Source organism: Narcine bancroftii, chromosome 9, assembly GCF_036971445.1.
Source record: "Narcine bancroftii isolate sNarBan1 chromosome 9, sNarBan1.hap1, whole genome shotgun sequence".
Taxonomy (NCBI): domain Eukaryota; kingdom Metazoa; phylum Chordata; class Chondrichthyes; order Torpediniformes; family Narcinidae; genus Narcine; species Narcine bancroftii.
In genome coordinates, this window is record NC_091477.1 from 3,927,669 (window position 1) to 3,947,702 (window position 20,034).

The following is a 20,034-nucleotide window of genomic DNA, read 5'->3' on the forward strand; positions in this document are numbered from 1 at the left end:
CGACGCTTATTTACTTTTAAAATCTTCTAACGCGCTCAGGTCAGAGCTGTTGTCATTACCCAATGACAACGACACTTCAAGACACGTGGTTTCGTCTGCGTGCGCCATCAGCAAGCGCTGTTGTTTTCTTTGCTGCTGGTGTTTTAATAGTCGCTGCTTTTGTGAAATGTTCTGGTGTTTTCGCTACAATATTGTGGCCATTAGTATTTGTGAACAGGTATCAATATCTTTTCTGAGAATGAAGTCATATGATATTGTAATTTAAAGGTGTAATTTTAATTTTGCGGGTTATTTATCTCACGACTATCGCCGTTACAGTCAGCGATCTACGGGAATTACGATTTACGAGTAACATTAGTACAAAAAAACATTACTAAGGATTCTGTATGGTCTGGTAGGGGAGGAGGTCCTGTGGGGGGGGTGACACCAACCCTAGTGGATGGCTGACTCTATCACAGCGCAAGGCACCAGAACTTACCCCACTGCCACCTGCTCTTCACTGTGCGGCGAGCACGACAAGCAGAAGATGTGCCTGGGCTCTGGGAAGAAGATCTGGGTAGCGCCCTTGAGATGCCACCAACAGATCAGCAGCCCCTTCTCATCCCCTGACACCACCAGCTCCTTCCTGAGTGGCGACCACTGCAGAGTGGTGATGGCAGCCTGTGAGAAAGAAAAGGTGGTTGACACGAGGGGAACGATTCAACCGTCGCACCATTCAACATCCACTCTGAGGTGATTTAACAGAAGTGTTAATAGAGGGGGATCTCTCTGAAACATTTTGAAAGCCATGGATAGAGTAGATAGATCATAGATCTGGGGTGGCCAACCTTTTAATTTTTAATTTAAGCATACAGCCCATAGGTTAATTGGGCGGCACAGACTCATGGGCCGAAATGGCCTGTTACCACACTGTAGGTCTAAATTAAAAATGAAAGGGTTAGCCACCCCGGATATAGATCATTACAGTACAGGGCCTTCGATCCCCTGTATATTCCAACCAAAACAGAATACAAAACCCTTCCTACCTCATAACCCTCTATTTTTCTTTCATCTATGTAGAAAGGTTGATTCCCCTGGTGGGAGATCCAGGACAAGAGGACACAACTTCAGGATTGAAGGGCGTCCACTTACAACAGAGGAATTCTTCAGCCAGAGGACAGTGAATCGGTGAAATGTGTTGCCACAAGCGGATGTGGAGGCCGGGTCATTGGATGCATTTAAGGCAGAGATTGATGGGTTCTTGATTACCCAGGACATCAAAGGTTATGGGAAGGTAAAACACAAAATTCTGTTGACACCGTGGTTAAGTGAAAAAACACAAATGCTGGAGAAACTCATCAGATCAAACAGTGCCTTTATGTTGCAAAGGTAAAGATACATCACCAACGTTTCTGGCTTGAGCCCTTCATCAAGGTTATGGGGAGAAGGTCGGGCAGTGGGGCTATGTGTGGAACTGGATCAGCTTGTGATTAAATGGTGGGGCAGACTCGATGGCTGAATAACCTATTTCTGCTCCTATGCCTTATGGACTATTAGATTATCAGGGCCATAGACCGCCAGCTACTTTTCCCTGGGGTGACAATAGCAAATCCCAGAGGATATTTGTTTAAGGTGAGTGGAGGAAAGCTTAGGGGAGTCGTCAGGGCTAAGTATTTCTTTTACAGAGGGTGGTGGGGGCCTGAAATACATTTCCGGGGGTGATGATGGTGGAGGCTGGTACAATAGGATGTTTAAAAGACTCTTCGATGGGCACAGGTATGCAAAAGAGGGGGTTATGGGTGTGAGGTAGGGGAGGGTTAGACTATCATTCAAGGAGATTGCCTCTGCATCCCGGGCAAGATATCATCATCGATTAAACGAAATAACCTGGCCACTATCAGGCACAGTATCTCACTGTGCACAAATTGGAACTTACCCCTTGTACGTCACCAAGTTCCTTGGTCGTGACACACTTTGAGGACATTGAGACAGAAAGTGTTGAGGGAGAAAGAAAAGACCCCAGAGTTGTTAAATCGGCCAGCACCATGACAGGCACCAGTCTTCACTCCATCGAGGATGTCTACAAGAGGCGGTGTCTCAAGAAAGCAGCCTCTACCCTCAAGGACCCTCACCACCCAGGCCATGCCCTCTTCACTCTGCTACCATCAGGAAGGAGGTACAGGAGCCAGAAGACGAGCACCCAGCGGGATGAGGACAGATTTCTGAATGGACAATGAACCTCACTTTCTCCTTTTTTTTTTGCACTGATTTATTTATTTTTAGCAATATTTACACTGTAACCACTGCTGCAAAACAATGAATTTCATGACACATCCATGTCAATAAACTTCTGATTCTGCTGGAAAGGAGGACTCCCCCTCTCTGTTACAAATTGTCAAGAGCAAACCCTACAGAAACATCCAGGCCATGAGACACGGAGCTCGCTGCCCCTGGTGAATTGACCTGATGAACTGACCTGGTGAGCAGTGTGCTCTTTCAGCATTGTCTTTGTCCGTGTGTCCCAGATCTTGACCGTGCCATCGTCGGACGCGCTGGCACAAGTATCAGGCAGGCTGGCATGTGGACAAAATGAAAACCCCGTCACCCTCTCCATGTGGCCCGTCAGCTCCCCTGCGGCGACAAGACACGGACACAGGTCAGCAAAACTGCAACAGCCCAGCCCTCAGCAATTAAACCAAGCATCACAGCCTCGTTCGCTCTTGGAGGTACCAATCTTGCCCATTGGGTCTGTGCTGTATCTCCAAAACAGCCCCGTTCCCCCATCACCTAGTAAAAAGCATTGTTTTGCATGCTATCCAGGCTAGTCAACCCATATTTAAGAGCAGCAATGATTCAAAAATGCTTGGTGGAATGTTACTGTAAGTCAGGGTCAAGTGTTACAAAGTGCAGGGTACACAGAAAAGAACAGTTGAACTGAGCAAGGGCATCACCTTTTACCAGTGAGAGGTTCATTTAACTTAATTTTAAACAAAGTTCCACAGAGTTATTTCAGGTGGTATTAACATGGGTGTCAACATCTCTGAAGATCTATCCTGGGGCCAATGCAATCCTAAAGAAGGCCTGCCAGCGGCTATAGTTTGAGGAGATTTGGTAAGTCACCAAAGACTTTTGCAAATTTCTACACCATAGAATGCCATTTGGTCCATCAAGTTCATGACGGCTCACAGAGCTATCCTATTCCTGCCCCAGGCCAACAAATAATACTTCCCACATCCCCATCAATGTGGACGGCACGGTTAGCAATTAGCACAATGTTGTTACAGTTTCAGCGAATGGACATGTCTGTAAGGAGTTTGTTTGTTCTCCCTGTGTCTGTGTGGGTTTCTTCTGGAGGCTCTGGTTTCCTCCCATCATTCAAAAATGGACTGGGGCACAAATCAATTGGGTGCAATTAGGTGGCACGGGCTCATGGGCCAAAAGGGCCTGTTACCGTGCTGTAAGTCTAAATTAATTTTAAAACTCCCACTGGATACCACCCCTCACCCTCACAATTTACAAGAGACTAAACAACCCCCATTCCTCCCAGGGTGCAGGAGGAATCCAGAGGATGTGGGTGGGGTGGGAGGCGACAGATCCTCACTGTCAGAAGGAGAACATGCAAACTCCACACCGACAGCCCTGAAGGTTGGGATTGGACCAAGAAGTCTGGAGCTAGTAGGTAGGGGGTCTCCTAGCCACACCCATGTCCAAATTGCACACACGATCATCTAATTTGACCCAAAATTGATGCTTTTTTCCTGCGTGTAATTGTTAGACCCACCTAACTCATCTTCAATAACCTCCTCCCATGCCCCCTCTCCCCCAGCAGCGTTTCCTCGAGGCAAAGGTGAATGAGTAAACAGTTTAAATAAACCAGGAGGCCGTTCAGCCCATCGTGCACGCCAGCGACTTCCCTTGGCTAACCCCCCTCCTTCCTGCGCTGGTCATTCAGCCCATACCCACATGCTGTTTAAGTGGGGGGGGGGGCGGTGGGATCTCTGCCTCTCCCCTGACACACCACTTTCGGGGAATCTTCCCCACTACTTGAGAGGGTTTCTCCGGGGAAGGCCCCTGGGGATGAGTGGGGCGATATATCAAGGCACCTCCCGGTGTGGCTGCGGGAGGAGGGGTTAGTCAGTACCGAGGATTCGCGGCCGCCTCGGGGCCACCTCCAGCAGGACGATGCTGTTCTTCGCTCCGAAGCCCAAGACGGCCCCGGGGCTGCAGTCGCTGCACCGGCTGCAGTACCAGTTGGGCGAGGGGCTCAGCATCCGGCCTGAGGTCTCCCCTTCTCCCCGGCCTGGGGTCTCCCCTTCTCCCCGGCCTGGGGTCTCCCCTTCTCCCCGGCCTGGGGTCTCCCCTTCTCCCCGGCCTGGGGTCTCCTCTTCTCCCCGGCCTGGGGTCTCCCCTTCTCCCCGGCCTGGGGTCTCCCCTTCTTCTCGGCCGTGCATCGCCGCTGCTCCCAGGCCGAACTCCTCGTGTGCGGCTCCGGCTCCGACCCCTCCTCTTCCCGTCCCGTTCCGTTCCGTCCCTCATGCGGGCACCTCCTCGATATTTCCCTTTCCTGTCCCTCCACTTCCCTCCCGTGTAGAACTCGCAGTCTTTGTCCCTAAATACCCCCCTCTCTCAGGTTCCTTCCCTCTCAATGTGTGTGAATCTGACCCCCTTTATATCTCTTGCTGCCCCTATTGAGGACTCTCTTATCTCCTCCTCCTCTATGCACTATATCCCAACTAATGTACGTTTAGATTTATTGTCAGAGAACATATATGATATCAGATACAACCCAAGATCCTTTTTCCTGAGGGCCAGGCAGATTTCTATTTGCGCTGAACAACAATTTTTTTACCAAAAGGTTTGCTTCTTGAAAAAAAAATTGGGGATTATGATTGATACCTTCAAGCTGAGCTCCAAGATAATTTGAGATTTGCTGTATCACGTCGGAAGTTGGAGAAACATTAAACTACCTTTTATTGAATTTAGCCTGTCTAATTGTGTCATGCTCTCAGGTTGACTGCAGAGGTTGCACAGCATATGTGAGGAGCCCAGGGCTTGTCTTGGTCACCAATTTACATCCGAGGTAGAACTCAGGCTCTCTTATCTTTGAGCCTTGGGCATACACTTGGCACAAATGTACCAGAATGTATCATAGCTGTGGCGTCATTGACGAGACATTTCTGTTGCATTGAATCTTCCTGGAGATAAATGCTATTGTAAATACAGGTAGTTCTTGACTTCTGACCCACGTGAGTTACGTCCACCCGCACACACAACCATAATATTTTTTTAAAAATCTTTATTAAAACTACAGTACAAGTATTAAAAGTACTGTATACAGTGGTCCCCGCTCCTAGCGGCAGCCTGAGGTCCACGTTCCCCGTTCCCTGCAGCAGTCCGATGTCCCTGTTCCCTGACTTGCGCCCAATCCAAGTTACAACCCATCCTTCGGTTCCCATTACATTTGAAAGTTGGGGATGACCTGTACACTCACTCTGCTATTGCTTGAAGAACACATGCATCAACATTAGTTCAATCAATATTAATGTAACGCACAGCATCTGTATATGTGAGCTGCTTTTATAGCCTGTCTGCATCTATCCTGACTAAGCAGGTCCAAGCCTAAGACAACATTTGTTTAGCACCTGCACTGAGTGCCTGTCTCGGCACGCTTGGACTGATCAAAACAGCTTGTCTTGTGGGCAATATACTAGAAGTCTTGAAATATGAGAGAAAATCACAAAATAGGTTATATCTAAAAAAAAGGCAAATTTCATTTTTAAAATATCTTTATTGAGTTTAATTTTAAAAATACGTACATCTAATAGATTTGCTAGAGTATAAGAAAAATCACAATTTGAACATTTGAAATAAAACCTTGAATATACATAATATAAATTGTGTGCACCCTTTCAGGTCAAACCCACTATATCAAAAAATTTTAAGGTGATTTTCGGGAGCAGGACCCTCCAATCCATAAAGTACACCCAAAAATGTTCAGGATGCAAAATCTTTGTTGCCTAGTGTTATCGGTAGCGCAAAAAAACTTCTGAAGATACATCCTCAAAAGAGAGAAATGTCAACAAACTGTGCAATACATTCTGCAATATGTGCTCAAGTAAGAGTTCTTAATTAAATGAGTCTCTGATTGAGTTTGTCTCTCTTGTCTCATTCTAACTGTGCCTCTGTGCCTCTCTTGTCCCCCTGTAACCATATTTTTAAAAAATTATTTTTCACACTATGAACCATACTGACCAAAATACACACAAACATTTCCCTCTTGAATATACAGTGTCATTTTCTCCTTTTTTCCCCATCCCTCCTTCACCTCCCCCCCCCCTCCCCACCCACTCCCCCTGCAACCATGTTCATGTCTCTCTCCGTTTCTCTCGCTCTCCCATCTCCCTAAAATCGTACGCCCGTGCACCTTGATGAAGGGGTGAAGCCCGCAAAGTTGGTTTCATATCTTTATGCCCTAGAGACGCTGCGGGACCGGCTGAGTTCCTCCAGCATTTCTGTGTATTGAACGCAATCACAGAGTCTCCAGACTGTTTCACCCCGTCTCCCTCTGTTTCTTGCCCCCCTCGACCCCCTTTCTCTCCCCACCCTCACTCCTGTCCCCCTCTAACCATGTGTGCCTCTCTCTGACCCCTCCTTCCCTGTGTGTGCGTGTGGGCTTCCCCGCGCACTCGCTCGACCACAGCTTGCGAATGACATGGAGTCACGTGTTGCCAATTCGATGTTGCAAATGACATGTTGCCAATTACAATGTTGCCAGTTCTCTGAATGTTTCCGGCGACGGGTCCCGCGCGCGGACATAAAGTACCTTTCAAAATCGCGACCGACCGACCGACGGAGCCGTCGTGGTGGAAAGGTCGGGCCGATGCTCGGCTGCGTTCCATTCTCCCCCGTTCTCTCACTATTCATCAGAAATAATATAATCACCGGGTGTGGAAAGAGGCGGCCGCTGCAACCGAGGGCAGAGCGATGGCGAGTTGGGCAGCGTGGCCGGGTAAGTGTGTGTGTGGGATCCGGCCCCGGTCCTTGGAACACGGTCGCCCCCACCCTCGTCGTCTCCCTGTGGGTCTGGGGGCTTGTGTGTGGGTGGGCGTATACGCGTGAGAGTGTGTGGGTATGTGTGAGTGAGTGCATGTACGTTTGTATGCGTATGTTGATGTACGTGTGTTTATGTATGTGTTTGCAGTACATGTGTGTGAATGCATATGGCTGTATATATGTGTCTGTGTGTGAGTATGTAGGCCTGTGAGTGCTTGCAACCTTGATCTTGTTGTCACCCACTCTCCTCTCTGTTGTCTCTTTGTATCTGTCCAAGGTCTGACTGCCCTGAGGACTCTCCTGACCAGCACCCCTGCAAGGTAAGAGCACAAAACACCCCGTCTCCGTGCCCCAAGGAAGGTTCAGAGTCTAAACTACAGCAACACCAGGACATCCTGTCCCATCTTGGGCCCCAGCTTCAGGGACGATGTCAAGAATTCAGAAGGGGCAGGGAAGAGATGGGCGAAAAATTCATTTGGAAAGGGTGCAGAAGAGATTTGTATGAAACAAGAAAGTCTGCAAATGATGGAATTGTAGTGCCGTACACAAACAAACGTGCTGCAGGAACTTAGCAGGTCAGGCAGCATCCATCGGGAGTAAAGCTCAGGCACAAAACGTTGGTTACCCTTTACTTCCGATGGACGCTGTGTGACCTGCTGATTTTCTCCATCATGTTTGTGTATCGCAGGACAGAGTCACCAGGATGTTGTCGGGAGTGAAGCCCTCGAGTTTGAGGGAAAGACTGGGTCTTTATTCCCTGGAGCGGAGGAGGCTGAGGGGGGATCCTTTATAGAGGTACAGTCGTGTGCCGCATAACATCCGTTCGGGAAATGTCCAACCGCATATATGTCTGTGGTTGGGACAGAGCAGACGTACATAAACGAGCTGCCAGAGTAAGTGCCAAATTCTGGGTCAACTGTATGGTTCAAAAGCACTTAGTCAGGGACATGGAAAGGGGAGTCTTAGAAGTGTATGGGCAGAATGCAGGCCACTAACAAAGAGGAATGCCAAACAATATAGGTCTGTGTGGTGGGGAGGGGGGCGAGAGAAGTGCAATCAGAGCCACAGTTGTGGGAATTGGGGTATGGAAGACAATGTGTGAACATGAAATTGGACATAAACTTTGTGAGGAGGGAAATGCGGAAAAGAAAATCAACATCCGATAACAGAGATTAAAGTCCAGGGGCACAAATTATACACGACCTGACTTGACCCATGTAAGAGATGTCTAACTGGGATGCTCGCAAAGCAGAGCTGAACTGGGACTGTCCGCGACCAAGGACCGGAATCACAGGCAGAAACATTAGCTGAAATACAGTACTGTATGTGGACAGTATCATGGTTATTTAGTTAATACAGGTACACTACAGCATCCCATACAATTTTGCTACGTATATAATATGGTATTTGCACAACGTCCACATCACATAACATTCTATTTCACAGAACGTATGATGGATGTTAAGTGACACACGACTTTATAAAATCACAAGGGGCTCGGGTAAAGTGAATGCTCACAGTCTTTTTCCCAGGGACGATGAGTCTAGAACCGAAGAGCAAAGGATTAAGGTGAGGGGGAAGATTTCAGAAGGATCGGAGGGACTCAGAGGGTTGTGTGAGGGAAGAAACTTTAGAAGTGAATGCAGTTCTATATACAGTAGACATTTGGGGAGGAAAGGTTTAGAAGGATGTGGGCCAAATGCAGGCAAAAGGGACTGGCGCAGAACTTGGTCGGCATGGACAAGTAGGGCTGAAGGGCCTGTTCTGCGCTGTCCAACTCTTTATTACTTCCACCTCGTTTTACAATCACAGAACAGTGCGATTCGCAGTGGGCCAACTTAAACTATTCACATCTGTCTGTACGTGCCCCACATCCCACTTTCCCTGCCTGCTCATGTCTTCCCAATGCTTCTTGAACTTAGAACATTACAGCACAGTACAGGCCCTTCATCCCACGAGGTTGTGCTGACCTAAAAAGCTGTGGCTATTGTACCTCCATCCATTGCTTCCCTGAGAAGTCTGTTTGAGGCAGCCACCTCTCAGTGTTTTAAAAGGAAACAGCTTGTAAATCTCGTTTAAAGTTTATCCCTCTCATCTATGACTCTGGGTAAAACACTTCACTTACCTCCTTTTCCATGCCTCATAATTTAAGTTCTGAGTTTGCCCCTCATGTTCAGAAGCCGCAAAAAACAGTCCAAAGTTTGTCCAACCGCACATTACGGTGGTCCAGGCAGCATCCTGGTGAACCTCTTCTGTGCCCTCTTCAAAGTCTCCACCTCCTTTCTGTAATAGACACAATACTTCAAATGTGAACACAGCAACGCTCCTCAGGGTCAACCCTGAAGCCTCAAGAAAACTACTGTGTCTGATTCCACCGCTACCCTCAGCACCTGTTCCTGCCGCCTCCCATTCTCTGAGTGAAAAAAAAATGACCACGTACATTTCCCTCTTCCTCACATGTGACATTTTTACCGTGAGGTATAAAGATTCTGACTGTCCACCCTATCAATACCTTTCGTGATTTTATAAAACTGGATCATGCAGCGTCTAAAACTCCATGGGAAACAACTCAAGCTTGTCCAATGTCTCCTTGTAGCTCATACCCTCTAAACCAGGTAAAACACAAAAGTCTATAAGCACTCAGGAACACCAAGGGATATGGGAAAAGTGGTCAAGGTGGAAGATTAGAGTAAAACATGAGAGTCTGCAGAAGTAAAAACACGATGCTGGAGAAACTCAGCAGGTCAAACAGTGTCCTTTATACAGCAAAGATAAAGATACAGAACTGACGTTTTGGGCTTGAGACCTTCATCAAGGGATGAGTAAAATGAGGGCAGGTGCCCAAACAAAATAGTGGTGGGGAGTGGAGGAAGTAGGGCAATGGTAAACCTCTGCAAAGCCTCCATTTCCTTCCTGTAACGGGGCAACCAGAATTGCACGTAGTATTCCGAATGCAGCCTATGTAAAGTTTTATGTGAGCTGTCGTGACTTTCTGTTATACATCTGACCACTGGGGACTTGGGGAATGGATGGGGATGTTTTGCAGCCCGTGGAAACAGTCCGGTTATGATGGGAGAGGGAGGGGGTGGAGCCACCCGTTGGAACTGTAATGCTGTAACTCTGTCTCCCCAGGTTCCTGACATGGTGCAGTGTGGTCCCTCCATCAAACTTCCACTCAAGTGCTACTCTATCTGCAAAAGACTGGGAAAGGAAGAACTGGGTAGTGTATCCTCCGCAGCTTCCACACGAACCTCGCAGGCCCGTGGTAAGTTGTCCCTTCACTGGATCTCTCATTTAAAATGAAGCAGCATCTTTCCAACCAACTTGCCTGCACTCCACATAAACCTTACCTGCATCTGATTTCTACATCGCCTGGGTACCCAAATCCCCAACAAATATGTATCCTGTAACCTTGGGCCTGTTACAAATTAAATTAGCCAAAATATTTAGACATATTAATTTAATATTCGATAGAACCAGAAAACACTATAGCACAGAAACCGACCCCTTCGGCCCTTCTAGTATGTTCCGACCCATTATTCTGCCTCGTCCCATTGACCTACACCCAGTCCATACCCCTCCCACCCACATATCTGTCCAAATTCTTCTTCAATGTTAAAATGGAGCCCGCATTCACCACCTCAGTTGGCAGCTTGTTCCACACCCCCACCACTCTCTGTGTGAAAAAGTTCCCCCTCGTGTTCCCACAAAACTTTTCCCCTTTCACCCTTAACCCATGTCCTCTGGTTGGTCTGTTTGTATATGCTATGGATTCTGTGTGTGCGGCAAGGTCTGGAGAAACACTGTTGTGACTGGTTGTGTGTGTACAGTGCAATGACTGGTGTGTGTACTGGTGTGTGTGTAGTGTGACTGGTTGTGTGTGTACAGTGCAATGACTGGTGTGTGTACAGTGTGACTGGTTTTGTGTGTGTACAGTGCAATGACTGGTTGTGTGTGTACAGTGCAATGACTGGTGTGTGTACAGTGCAATGATAATAATTTTCAACTTGAAGATAGTTTGCTTTGCGAGCATCCCAGTTAGACATCTCTTCCATGGGTCAACAAGCAAGACACAGTTCAGAAGAGCAGAGTTACAGAGAGAGGTCTGTTTGGATGGAGGAAAAGGCAACATAGTTTTACTATATTGAGGTTCATTCAGGAGTCTGACGACAGCAGGAAAGAATCTGTCCTTGAATCTGGGGGCTGCGGGATCTTACACTCGTGAACCTTCTTCCTGACAGGAGGATGTTGGTGAAGAGACTGTGGCCAGGGTGGGATAGGCTTTTAATGTATTGTCTGCTTTTCAAAGGCAGTGGGAGTTATAGATGGATGGGAGGGGTATGTGCCATCCTCTGAGGTTTCTTGGGTGGAACAGTTCCCATCCCACGCAGTGACCCACCCTGTAGGTTTTTAAAGGGACGATGGGGAGATGGTGAATGTCCTAAGCCTTCTGAGGGAGGCGCTGGTCATTTTCCTGGCCATTGTGTCGACGTGGGTAGAACCAGGGCAGGTCACTGGAGACGTTTACTCCTGGGAATGTAACGCTGTCGACTCTCCACCTCTGGTCTGTCCCTACACTGATCCCACTGCCCTGCTCTCTCCCCATAGCCCCATGTCAATCCCCATACTGATCCCTCTCCCCACAGCCCTTTATTGGTCCCCACACTGATCCCATTGCCCTGCTCTTTCTCTACAGACCCATGTCAGTCCACACAGCCCTGTGTTGGTCCCCAAACTGATCCCTACTTACAAATAAAAAGTTTATAGGTACACTCCAGTATCCCATTTAGCTTTGCTAAGTATATAATATGGTGTCCACATCACATAACACCCAATTTATCAGAACGTATCGTGGATGTTAAGCGGGGTATGCCTGTATAGGGCTTGATACTATCCACAGTTTCAGGTATCTGCTGGGGTTCTTGGAACATATCTCCCCACGGATAAGGAGGGAATGACTGTATTTAGAAAGTTAGATGTCGGGGTTTTACTGTGTTGCCGTGTTTGCGGAGGCTGCAGGATTTGAACCTGAAATATTCTTCCACATTTCAACAGGAGGTTTATCACTGCAGAAGGCAGATCAAGTACAGCAAGGACAAGATGTGGTACCTGGCCAAAATGGTGAGTGACGTGTGGCTGTTGTGGCGATGTATCTCCTCGAACCATGACCTTGTGTCATGTTTATCCGGTTAAAGGGTGCATTTTGTGGGAAGAGGCTCAATGTAAAGAGCAATGATCATTTTGGTCATAGACCTGCTATCATTTTGCAGTGTTTCCTGGTTAATTTTTCATGGCTGATGAACAGCTTGTTCCCATGGGCAGTGAGCATACTGAATTGCTCACACTAATATTTACTAAATAGTATTCATTTACATATATGTATAATTTGTCCTGTGGATGTATTTTATGTCTGGTTGTGTGTCTGCGTGTTTTATACCGAGGACCGGAGAACGGTCCCTGTTTCGTTGGTTGTACTTGTACAATCAGACAACAATAAACTTGAACTGTGTTGCAGATAAGAGGCATGACCTTTGACCAGGCTGTTGCCCAACTGCAGTTCAATGACAAAAAAGGAGCAAAGGTCATGTTGGAGGTAAGATGAAGGTGTAACAGCACCAATTTCCCCCAGCTTACAAACAAATAAAGAAGACCCTCACTCATTTCTTTCTGCGCCCCATGGAGTTCACTTCCTTTATTCTCTGCAGTCACAACTTTGCATTCTTCAACTCCCCAAACAACGACCCCCCACCCCCCCCCCCCCCCCGACCTTCTTATAGGCTCATGGCCACACGGGTGATCCTGACGCCACACACTCCTCTGTGTCCAAGGTCCATCACCTGTATACTGAAGCTTAACACACCCGCGCATGTGCGCTAGTGCCCCTGTCATCAGCGGCGGCCGGCACTGCTCCCGACTCAGGCAAGGACATGACCGCGACAAAGGTCAGATCCATTCTCCAAGAATGTTAGTCATCATAAGAAAATCCTGCATTATTAGAGCGCCTTTCAACTGCTTTATAACTTCTTAATATAACCTCTTCCATCCCTGGCAAATCTCTCCACCCGTCCAATTTTATCCTGGAATGATTTATTTGGGTATGACCAGCAAGGCCAGAATCTCATGTCCATTCCTGATCGGCCCATTTCCAATGAAGGGAGTAAGACATGAGCTCTTGTGGGTTTGGGATTACCCGTGACACGGATACCTTGAAGAAGGGCTCAGGACAGAAATGTCAGTTAGTGCAGCGTGTTGACAGCACCAGCGATCGGGACCGGATCTGGGTTTGAATCCCACGCTATGCACCGATTTATATATCTACATTCTCCCTGTGTCTGTGGGGGGCTCCGGTTTCCTCCCACTCTTCAAAAACGTAATGTGGGTGTAGGTTAATGTGTAAATTGTGCGGAACGGACTCGTAGGGCAGAATTTGTCCTGTTACACTGCTGTGTCTAAATTTAAATATCTTTACTTGCTATTAGACACTGTTAGACCAGCTGACTTCCTCCAGCATTTCTAGGTGTTTTTACTGGATTACATGTGATCCAGGCCGCTAGATATAACCATATAACAATTACAGCATGGAAACAGGCCTATTTGGCCCTTCTAGTCCGCACTGATCCAAGTACCCTCCTCTAATCCCACTTACCAGCACCCTGCCCATATCCCTCCATCCCCCTCCCATCCATATACTCATCCAACTCTTTCTTAAATGACAAAATTGACCCTGCCTCCACCACCTTTCTCGAAAGCCCATTCCACACAGTAACCACTCTCTGAGTAAAGAAGTTCCCCCTCATGTTACTCCTAAACCTTTGCCCGTCAACTCTCAACCCATGACCTCTTGTATCCATCTCTCCTACTCTCAATGGGAAAAGCCTTTCCACATCAACTCTATCTATCCCTCTCATTATCTTAAACACCTCGATCAAATCCCCTCTCAGCCTTCTACATTCAAAGGAAGAAAGACCTAATTTGCTCAATCTCTCCTATTCCAGATGCTGAAACCCAGGCAACATTTTTGTAAATCTTCTCTGCACTCTCTCTATCTTGTTAATATCCTTCCTATAAATCGGTGACCAGAACTTCACACAGTACTCTAAATTTGGCCTCACCAATGCTTTGTACAGTTTCATCATTACTTCCCAACTCATATATTCTATGCACTGATTTATATAGGCAAGCATACTAAAGGCCTTCTTCACCACCCTATCCACATGTGCTCCTAACTTCAGGGAACAATGCACCATTATTCCTAGATCTTTCTGCTCCACTGCATTCTTCAACACCCTCCCATTTACCACATGTCTTGGTTTGATTATTCTTTCCAAAATGAAGCACCTCACACTTAAGCCCCATCTGCCATCTTTCTGCCCACTCCTCTAAGCAGTTTAAATCCCTCTGCAATCTTTGAAAACCCTCTTCATCATCCACAATTCCCCCTATTTTAATATCATCTGCATATTTACTAATCCAATTTACCACCCCATCCTCCAGATCATTAATATATATGACAAACAGCAACGGTCCCAATACCAAACCCTGAGGTACACCGCTTCTGACAAACAATTAGATGTTAACAGACCTTCTTCCATTTTGTCCCCCTCCAAAGACCATGGGTTCCACTATTGGCAGCCGTGACATCCGCTCTGGAACGACCGATCTAACCATCTCCAATCTGGTCCGTGTCCTTTTTATTCTAAAACACAACATTTATTTCTACAACATTGGGCAGCATGCTTGGCGTAGTGGTTAGCACAACACTGTTACAGCACCAGCGATCGTGACCGGAGTTCGAATCCCGTGGTGTCCATAAGGAGTTTGTTCGTTCTCCCCATGTCTGCGTCGGGTTTCCCTGGGGACTCCAGTTTCCTTCCACCGTTCGAAACGTACCAGGGGTGTATGTTAATGGGGATTCATTGGGTGGCATGGACTGGTGGGCCGAAAAGGCCTGTTACCTTGACGTGACACAAATTATAAACAGAATTACTTTAACCACTCAATAAACCACTTGCATTACAAGAAAAAAATATTCACGATAGGCGGGAGATCAATATCTCCCCTCTGGTACGTACACCGTACACTTCAAATTAAAATTATTTTATACTTCTTTACGATGCACACAATCCCCTGGGGTCCACCGTTCGCTCGGACACTGCATGCTTCTGCTCAAACACCACTCGGGCCCAGAGGTAACCCCGAAAGATGGGGCAGGGAGATGTCTTGCCCCACACCCTTGACCACCCGCCTCCTCGACCCATGAGTAGCCAGCATAGCCAGGCCCAACAGCAACTCCATGTACAACCCTCCCTCCAGGTGGTCGTGGCCAAGTGTTTGGATCTTCTTGTCGATTCACCTGAAGCATTGTCCTGTGGGATCTCACTGTGCGTTCTTTATTTGCTTTATCACATCACTGGTTCGATATCACAACAGAATTAGGCCCATTGAGTCTGCTCCGCCATTCCATCGAGCCCCACTCCCCAGCTTTCTCCCTGTAACCTTTGATGCCCTGACTAATCAAATACCTGTCAATCTCTGCCTAACTACGCTGCAAAGTGAATTACTCTGCAAAATATCAAAGGAAAATTTGTTAGCCTTGAAGAGCTTTGATTCATCTTCAGTCCAATGTTATTCTCTCACTCTCTGGAAGCTCTGTGTTGCCTCTCTCTCTCTCTCTCTCTCTCTCTCTCTCTCTCTCTCTCTCTCTCGCTCTCTCTCTCTCTGCCCTCTCCACTTGGACCCAACCCATCTACGCATGGTCCTCAGCATTACCCAGCCCCTCTCCGTGCAGACCTCAGCGTTACCCAGCCCCTCTCCATGTGGACCCCAGCGTTACTCATCCCCTCTACCTGCGGACCCCAGTGTTACCCATTACCTGTCTCCATCAGGTCCTTCTGGAAGCGCAAGAACTTGCAGTGAGGAATCACAATCTGGAGTACAGATCCAACCTCTACATAGGTAAGCCTGCATCAGGGGCAAACACAAACAGGGAACACCAGGCAGACCCCTGCCCTGTCCCCTCTCACCCCAGGCAGCAGCCAGGTATCACCTTGGGTGGGGGAATTGAGAGGAGCAGGAAGGTTGAGGCTGGTGCGGGGAGGGCAGGCAGATCAACCTCTGTCCAGCTTTGCTGTTCTCTGGCAATGTTGGTTTCACTGCTGCTTCTTGCGTTCACATCACGCCTGAGGTGTGAAGATTTGGCGAGAACTCTCCCATTGCTTTCTCCGGTTCTCTCCCTCACACGGATCTGACGGGGGAGTTTCTGTGAATCTGTGTCACTCCAGACCTGTTCCATCTCTCTGTCTCCACTGCCCAAGTCCTCCCTCTCCCCTTCTCTCTTTCTATATCTCTATCAATATACAGTATTCCTTTTTCTCAATCCCCTCTCCTTATCTTCCCTCTATTCCCCATCTTTCTATCTCCCCTCTCCTCTTTCCGTCTATCCCCCTCCTCTCTCTACCTCTCTCTATCCCCTCTTCTCTCTCCCCTTTCTATCCCTCTTCCTCACCCTTCTATATCTCTCTCTCTACCTCTCTCCATTTCTTTCTACCTCTCTCTCTCTTCCCAGCCCCTCCCCTACATATGAGCAGAGTATTGCAGCTGGGTGTGATCCGTGTGGCGGCTTGGAGTCTGTAACTGGTTGCACGACTGAGCGGTGGGGAGGGCAGAGGGAGGGAACTGGGGCGCTCGGAGCTGAGGTCCATATCACGCACTGATTCTCTCCCCCCACCCCCTTGCAGCCAGGTCCTTCTCCAGCAAGGGCCAGTACCTAAAGCGCATCCGCTACCATGGCCGAGGGATGTTTGGCATCATGGACAGGGTCTACTGTCACTACTTTGTGAAGCTGGTGGAGGGTAGCCCCCCAGTGGAGAAGCCCACCACGGGACTCGACCAGGCACGAGAGTACGTGCAGCAATTGCGGAATCGAACCATCATCCATGCCTTGTAACCAAGCCAGGGCAGCCCCGTTGGCAGGAGAGTGGAGCAGAGTCTGTGGCACTGGCTGTACAGGTGTGTACGACTGCTAGAAATAAACAAATCCTGGGACCATGTCGTCATGTTCTTGCAGTGAGAGGGAGCCGACAAACAACACCTCCAAAGTGGTTAGACAATCCAAGATTCCTTGATTGTTGTGTAATAAACAGATGTAATATTACACAAAAATGCATTTAGTCACCCACAGCAGAAACTGCCTGGCTGCTGTGCATGAGGGAACAGATTCGATGGGTCTCAAAAGCAAGGGCTCTGAACAGTCTGGCAGTAAATGACTTTATTTACAGAAGACACGTGTGGTAAGATCGCAACAGGGATAAGGTGCCCACACGCACATACCAATGAACTAGAGTACACGGTGCTGTTACACACAAACAAGGAAGAGAAACAATGCCTGCCATTTCTTGACTCAGTGCAGGCACGGCGCAATGCTACTCGGGACACTAAGACACTCCCAACCCCTTACTAGCGCACATGATTTATCCAGCGCCGTTCCACGGTTCTCAGCCTGGAGTGAAGGCAGGGTGGTCCCTCAGAGATGGCAAAGAGGAAGAAGCAAGTGCACGTGGCGCCCTTTATAGTACTGGTTGGCTGGGGAGTCCAGCCCAGGTAATCTACAGGGAGACCAATGGCTTGGTGTCAGCAAAGTCTAATCAAAGGCCAATGGCCCAAGGCCAAGTACAAGGGTACTTAAAGGGGCCAATGGTCAGGTGGGCACTGATGGGTGGGGCTGAGCCAAACCTTGATTGGCAGGTGGTGTGTCTTCCAACTAGGTAATGGGCCGTGCTGTCACATGACAGCCATGAACCTCCACAATACAGGGGTGCCCCTGAGAGTCCTTTCCTTCATTCCTGTGTTCTCCCTTCCTGCACCATTCAACGTCCATTGCAGCACACAGCCAGAGGAGATTTTTATTCCCTTATGGGACATGTCATTTGCACCCCCCCCCCCTCCAAAAGGTGGGGCAGGGGGTGAGCTTTGCTCTTGAACTGCTGCAGTCCTGGTGACGGTGGTCCTTCTGTGGTGGTGGGGGCAGCAGTGGAAGGTGGGGGGGGGGGGGGAGGTTCTGGGATTTGGACCCAGTCATGGTGCAGGAGTGGCCAGGATGGCGGTGGGGGGAGCCTGCAGCAAGCGGTCTTGCTGGTTGGTGGTGGAGATCTCCAGGTGCAGGAGAGGTTGTGGGAATCACTCAACTGAGTAACTGCAGCAGGTTCTCACCGCAGGTTGCAAGGGGACTACTTGTATTTTGACAGATGGAGGCCATTCAGTCCTTTGAGTTACTGCTGGCTCACTATACTCCCATGATTGGTGACTGGGGTATGTGTTCACTGCTGAGTTTCTTGCCTGTTGAACTAAAGCAAGCAGAGAATGAATATTGAACAATCCAGCACATCACAGGCCCTTTGCCCCACATTGTTCTGCTGATCTATTCAAACCTACTCCACATCTAATCCTTCCCTCCCACACACCCTTAATCCTTGATTTTTCGTTAAATCCATGTTCATGTCTTGGAGTCTTTTGGATGACCCTGTAGTACCAGCCTCCATCACCAATGCATTCCAGGCACCCACCACTCTGTGTAAAAAATCTTACCCCTGATGTCTCCCCTAAATTTTCCTCCACTCACCTTAAACAGACGTCGTCTGGTATTTACTGCAGTTACCCTGGCTGTCCACCCGATCTGAGCCCCTCAAAATCTATTAAGTTACTTCAAGTCAAGTCACCATTATTTATTGTTCATATCATCCTTGCACGTTAAAGATATGCTCGCATCTCTCCAGGACCACGGAGCATATTTACATAAGTTTGAAGTGAAACACATTGAAATATTAAAATATTAAGACGTATACAGTAAAAGTCCACAATACGTGTCCACATCTGTTGTGGGAGGTTCAGGAGCATGATGTGGCCCAAACTGGACATAATGGCCCGAGTGCTGTGGTACCTCCTACCAGACAGCAGAAGGGAGAAGAGTTTACGAGAGGGGTGTGTGAAGTCCTTCACAATATTTACTGCCTTTTGCCTGCATCGATTGTTGATAACGATCATGGAAGGAAGAGGTTCCCCAATGGTCTTTTTGGCTGACTTCAATATCCTCTGTAGGGTCTTGTGGTCTGAGGAGGTACAGTTTCCAAACTAGGCAGTGATGTAGTTGCATAGGATTCTCTCGACACATCCTCTGTAGAATGGAGGGTGGGAGATGGACTTTCCTCAGCCTTTGTAGGAAGTAGAAGTGCTGTTGGGCTTTCTTGGCTATGGAGCTGGTGTTAAGGGACCAAGTGAAGTTCTCCGCCAGGTGCACACCGAGGAATTTGATACTCTTGTCGACCTCAATGATGGAGCCATCAATGGTCAGCGGAGCATGGTCCCGCCTGGCCCTCCTCTCATCCTTCATCATTCCAAAGAGAGAAGCCCCAGCTCTATCAACCTTGGTTCATGAGACAGGTTCTCCAATCCAGGTAACATCCTGGTAAATCTCTTCTGCACCCCATCTACAGCTTCTACATCCGCCCCGAAATGAGGTGGCCCGGAAGTGAACGCAATGCAGGGGGTCTGCAGTGGGTAGAATGCCTGTTGAAACAGTTCTGTCTATTTGAACACTGAGCTGCCACAGTCCCCTACCTCAGGTGCCAATGGGTTGGGAAAGGCAACCCTGGACATTTTCCTGGCTTGATAACAGGGGCAGGATAAGGCCACTCAGCCCCTTGCTCCTGCTGTACTATTTAGTAATGGCTGTTTGGCCTCAGCACCATTTCTCTTCTGAAAATAGTTGCCAAGATCTCAGAATCCATCCCTCCCGGCTACTGAATCTGGGGGAATCCTCTGGTTGCTGGTAGGGGTTTGCAACATGGAATCAGGCCCTTCAGCCCAACATGTCCATGCTGGCCTGTCTACCCAGGCCCCTTCATACCCAGGTACCTGTTCAAATATCACAGAAGTGTTTCAGTTGCCCCTGCCTCAGCTCCCTCCATATACCCACCATCTCTCAGCCTTAATGATTGAGAGTGGGGG

At 48.2% G+C, this 20,034-nt stretch overlaps 2 protein-coding genes across 2 annotated transcripts in view; one reads left to right on the top strand and one right to left on the bottom strand.

The window, feature by feature from the left end:
* gemin5 (gem (nuclear organelle) associated protein 5) overlaps positions 1 to 4,513 on the bottom strand; it is a 51,876-nt gene extending 47,363 nt beyond the window's left edge. Inside the window, exons 1-3 of the mRNA XM_069898021.1 lie at positions 4,121 to 4,513; positions 2,456 to 2,610; positions 479 to 660 (exon numbers count right to left, since the gene is read on the bottom strand). Coding sequence (XP_069754122.1) covers positions 479 to 660; positions 2,456 to 2,610; positions 4,121 to 4,430 — 647 coding nt within the window. The 5' untranslated portion in view covers positions 4,431 to 4,513. The remainder of the gene's footprint in view (positions 1 to 478; positions 661 to 2,455; positions 2,611 to 4,120) is intronic.
* Positions 4,514 to 6,761: 2,248 nt separating this feature from the next.
* Positions 6,762 to 17,076, top strand: mrpl22 (mitochondrial ribosomal protein L22). Its single transcript, XM_069898022.1, has 7 exons — positions 6,762 to 6,988; positions 7,310 to 7,352; positions 10,165 to 10,297; positions 12,088 to 12,153; positions 12,548 to 12,625; positions 15,918 to 15,987; positions 16,770 to 17,076. Exons 1-7 carry the CDS (start codon positions 6,964 to 6,966, stop codon positions 16,976 to 16,978), a joined length of 624 nt encoding a protein of 207 aa, XP_069754123.1. The 5' UTR covers positions 6,762 to 6,963; the 3' UTR covers positions 16,979 to 17,076.
* The last annotated feature ends 2,958 nt before the right edge of the window (positions 17,077 to 20,034 follow it).

Bases quoted from the DNA above. Each gene is read 5' to 3' on its own strand.
- mrpl22 (XM_069898022.1), top strand. From the start codon at position 6,964: ATGGCGAGTTGGGCAGCGTGGCCGG. The intron at 6,989-7,309 runs GTAAGTGTGTGT...TATCTGTCCAAG, and splicing joins GAGTTGGGCAGCGTGGCCGG to GTCTGACTGCCCTGAGGACT. The intron at 12,154-12,547 runs GTGAGTGACGTG...ACTGTGTTGCAG, and splicing joins TGTGGTACCTGGCCAAAATG to ATAAGAGGCATGACCTTTGA.